General features: G+C 43.8%; 1 protein-coding gene across 1 annotated transcript; it reads left to right on the forward strand.

Annotated features, from left to right (window-relative positions):
* On the forward strand, positions 1-3,276 carry LOC129583080 (uncharacterized). The gene is made up of 3 exons (XM_055474788.1): positions 1-514; positions 1,386-2,406; positions 2,661-3,276. The coding sequence occupies exons 1-3, from the start codon at positions 112-114 to the stop codon at positions 3,208-3,210; spliced, it is 1,974 nt and encodes a 657-aa protein (XP_055330763.1). The 5' UTR covers positions 1-111; the 3' UTR covers positions 3,211-3,276.
* Positions 3,277-4,188: the final 912 nt, after the last annotated feature.

Below are 4,188 nucleotides of genomic sequence, written 5' to 3' on the forward strand. Positions count from 1 at the left end.
ATAGGCGCAAAGTTGATCTGGAATGCTGGTTACCATTGTTAGTGAAAATTACTGAAAGCTAAGTTAGCCGGCAGGTAGACTTTGAAAACTTTCTTTCATCTTCTTACCGAGATGGGGAACAATGCGAGCTCTGCTACCAAAACGGTTGCTCCAGTCAGCGGAATTATCAGTAGCGATTCAGCCGAAACAGTTAAAGATGCCGCCGCACCGGAGATCATTGGCTGCAGTATGCAGTACCGCTACACACACGCTGACTACATTGGCAAAGGGGCTTTTGGCATTGTTTACAGAGCCGAAGTGACGCATCCCGGCAGTTACAAGGGAGAGCATGTTGTCGCTGTCAAAGTGATACAACCTAAAGCTGCAGATAGGGAAGACAGCTGGAAGGATGCTTTGGCAAGATTGAGAAAACTCGTTGAACTGTCCAACAAACATCTGGTGGCTTACTATAAAATTTCCATCTTCACCGCTCCCGGAGGAGTGACTGTGGAGCTGGCAATGGAGCACTTCAAAGGTGACGTTATTCTGTGATAGTGTGGCGATAAAAATGTGAATGTGCCGCCAGTAGGAGTGTTAATTGCCTTTCTCTAGTGTAACATGGTTATTGTGATTCGAGTCCGCTAGCTGTGATAGGTGCTTGCCTTAATGGCGATGCGCTGTTTTATGTGTCGTCTTCTGTTGTTGCAGGTGACCAAGTGCTAAGTTCTGTTCATTATTAGGGCTGTAATGATCATTAGTTGTGCAATGCATTAGTGCAATATTAATAGCGTCATTTCTTGTGGCTTCGGCTAGTTTGTTTGCTATATAATGGTAGGGTATTGATGTGTATGTATAAGAGGACTTCTGTATACATCTTCGGTAGCGCATTCACCATTACCAGTGCCAGACTGGAAACCATATATGTATCTAAGTATCTTTATGTATAAAGTCGAGCAAATTTAGAACGCTCGTCAATTCGTCAAGCTGTCGGCCGTGTGGTACAGTGCTTGTGCGTTTACATCGCCTCATATGTAGTTATCACTTGCCAGTACTTAGAAACTCCTCACAAACAATAAACAGTCATTGAGAATTCCTGTTATGCAGCATTTCCATACGAAACAAATGGTAGGTGGCAAAACAGAATACAAGGTAGCCAGGATTCAAGGTAATACCTTGCGAGCGCTTGCAATGGTCTTCCAGCGCCCAAAGCTGGTATCTTATACTGCTAAGGTTGCTGCCTGCGGTAGGACATGCGTAGTTGTTGACGGGCTCTTGAATGGAGACAGCTGCGAGCCAAACCATATAGTAAAAATTATCCCCGTCGTATTTGAAACTCCCAGAGTCGATTAGATTTTGAAGCTCTTTGCCCTCGAGTTTTTTTATAAGGCGTGTGCATTTTTCTTTAGGAGACCTGGCCTCCTTTCTGAAGGAAGCTATGGGAACTGAAGGTCTACTACTGAAGCGGTATTCAAACAGAAAGATTATTAAGTTCACACTCCACATCGCTCGTGGACTGGAGTTCCTACATCGAAATGGCATAATTCATGGAGATTTAAAACCTAAAAACATCCTAGTTAAAGTCGTGAGAGACGAGCGGGAAAGGCTCCAGATCGGCGATTTAGACGATTTAGTTCAAATGCGTGAAAACGTTACTTGTTCCGGAGACATGTCACGGATCCGCGGCACAACCCGCTACATGTCACCCGAAATGCTAAGAAAATTTTGCCCAATAGCGACAGAACCACCAGGAAGGAAAACAGATATTTGGAGTCTAGGCTGCATCATTCTGGAAATGGCTGAGTGCCTTAATGGGGTAGTCACAAAGCTACTGGTCAAAGACAAGGAGATTCTAGAAGCTGGAAACAGGATTTCAAATAAGCAGTATGACATTCTAATCATCGACGGTTTCGTGCCATTCGTGGGCGACGACATCGAGGACAAGATGGCGTGGCTTATCCGACAATGTCTGCATCCAGTCAGCAAAAACAGAATGTCGGCAGAAGAAATAGTTCATGGTATAAAGCAACAGAAAAAGCAAGTTATAGTGCTTTTTCCCCAAGAAGGCCATACCATGGAAAATTGTCTTATATTTGAACCGTTTTCTGGCTCTCTTGATATTCAGAATTTACTCAGCCCACCATCAGCAGTGGGTGAATTTCATGCCATCTTGGAAGGGGAAAAATCAGAAATTGTGTTGGTACAACGAGAAAAGGTTGGTACGGTCGCAAACCATGTGTTTCACATCTGGAACTTGATGGAAAGGAAATGGCGCAAGACAGCACCGTCGCTGAGATGTGAGGCTGAAATACGGTATACAAAATTTATTCGGAACAAAATTTATTTTTTGGACGAGAAAGGACATTTTGCGGAAGCCGACGCTTCTACCGGTCGCGCAGTATCTCTGGAAACTCCTCCGGAAAATTGTCGGTAAGTTGGACTGCTGATTCTTGTGTTCAACAAATATTGCCAATTATCAATTAAAGAGTGCTCCTAATTTGAAGCGAATCTCGTTGCGATACAGCAAAATCTTCCTCTGGAGGTGGCTTGGCGAACCGGTATCTGTGGGCGTGGCCTGCCACTGCACACAGCTACTTCGTGCGGTTGAGCAACCGTATCAAAGCTAGATTCGCTTGAAATTTAGGCCCTCCCTTAGTGACCCCAGCAAAACTCTTCTGTTGCAGTTTTCAAGTACCCGTTCAAGTGACCAAATGTGGCCAGTGCATATTTTATGCTACAGCAAGACACTTGTGTCAGTATGACACTGTGAATAAAGATTGGAGGTCCCTACCGGATTTGCCGGAGACTAGAACGTCATTTGCAATGGCTGCGATAAACGGATACGTATACATTTTAGGCGGGATGTTCGTTGAAAGGGTAGACAAAATTCGTCAGTTTATTAGGACAGCTGACTGCATTCGTCTGAACGTGCGCGCTGGTGCACCCGCATGGGAGAAGATAGAGCCACTCCCGCAACCGAGGATGAAGCATTCCGCTTGCGTAGTCAACGATAGGATATACGTCTGCGCTGCTTCAGAGATAAACGTTAAGGATGCGCTCGCAATGCAGTTTTACGACACAAAAAGCGACGCGGGATGGTGTTCCGTTAACTTTTCGGAAAAGGATATCCAGTTGTTTTCGAATTTTGTGGCAAAGATAAACGCGCCGTGTAGATTTTTATCGGCATTGTCAATTAATGTGGATAGCGATTTTGTGCTAGATTTTCCCGGTTGAATGTCAATTATTTTCTCAACAAGCAGTCGATTTCCGAAAATGTCTCGAAATGTTATTCTCGTGACAAAGAGGCTTAAACGTAGAGTAAATTCATTGGGTAGGCGATAAGGATTTCTGAATACCTGGTTATACGTATTTCATATAGCATGCTACCGAAGAGTCAGTGTAAACTGGATGGTAAATTGATAATACAGTACGAGTATTTCAGCACCTTTTAACATGAGCATGGTAGCACCAACAAAGGAACTGCGGCTTGAGGCAGTGGTGCGCTCGCAAATACGCTGCACAGTGCACACACACGTGTGTGTTGCTGCGGTTGCAACTTTAACAAACGCTTGCACTTAGAGTAATAATAACTGTAGATCTATAGCGGTCAGATGTTACCTTTCTGTGATTTATTGTTTCATTTACTAAATGGAACAGGTGTCCTTTCTGGGCAATGACGCATCGCAAACTCCACATACCGACCACGACCAATCGATAGAACAGTTTTTCTCTCTACTATGTTACGAGAAATGCTGGATAGTAAAATTTGATGGTCTAACTACAAAGAAGACAGGAACAAACAGTACTGACAGCCGACAGGGTGAACGTAGTACTCGATGCGGTAATTTTTCATTATAGAAAACATAAAATTGCCGAACGATCGACATTATCCGTGCACGAGTATTTAATACGGTTGTTCCTAACTTGTCACGACTTCATATAAAATTTTGTTGCCTCAGTGCGGCCCCGGGTCCAAGAAATAAAATCAGACAGGTTAGTTTTTCATTCAACCGACAGCAAAACGTTAAATAAGATTAGTACAACTTTAAAGAAAACGAAAAATTACCCGCTACATCACAGAAATCAGCTTCAATGGTACAGTGGTTGCCTTATTCGAAGTAAGTAATCGGACTCGTTGCGCTAGCGTCCTTGAAGCGCAACAGATCGTAATTATCGTGGTAATTGCGGTATGTTTGGCCGATCTTGGCATGG

The sequence above is a fragment of the Paramacrobiotus metropolitanus genome, unplaced genomic scaffold, assembly GCF_019649055.1.
Source record: "Paramacrobiotus metropolitanus isolate TYO unplaced genomic scaffold, Prichtersi_v1.0 Parri_scaffold0000009, whole genome shotgun sequence".
In the NCBI taxonomy this organism is placed as follows: Eukaryota; Metazoa; Tardigrada; class Eutardigrada; order Parachela; family Macrobiotidae; genus Paramacrobiotus; species Paramacrobiotus metropolitanus.

Coding starts and splice junctions, on each gene's coding strand:
- LOC129583080 (XM_055474788.1), top strand. CDS start 112: ATGGGGAACAATGCGAGCTCTGCTACCAAAACGGTTGCTCCAGTCAGC. Junction 515..1,385: donor GGCAATGGAGCACTTCAAAG/GTGACGTTATTC, acceptor ATTTTTCTTTAG/GAGACCTGGCCTCCTTTCTG. Junction 2,407..2,660: donor ACTCCTCCGGAAAATTGTCG/GTAAGTTGGACT, acceptor CTTCTGTTGCAG/TTTTCAAGTACCCGTTCAAG.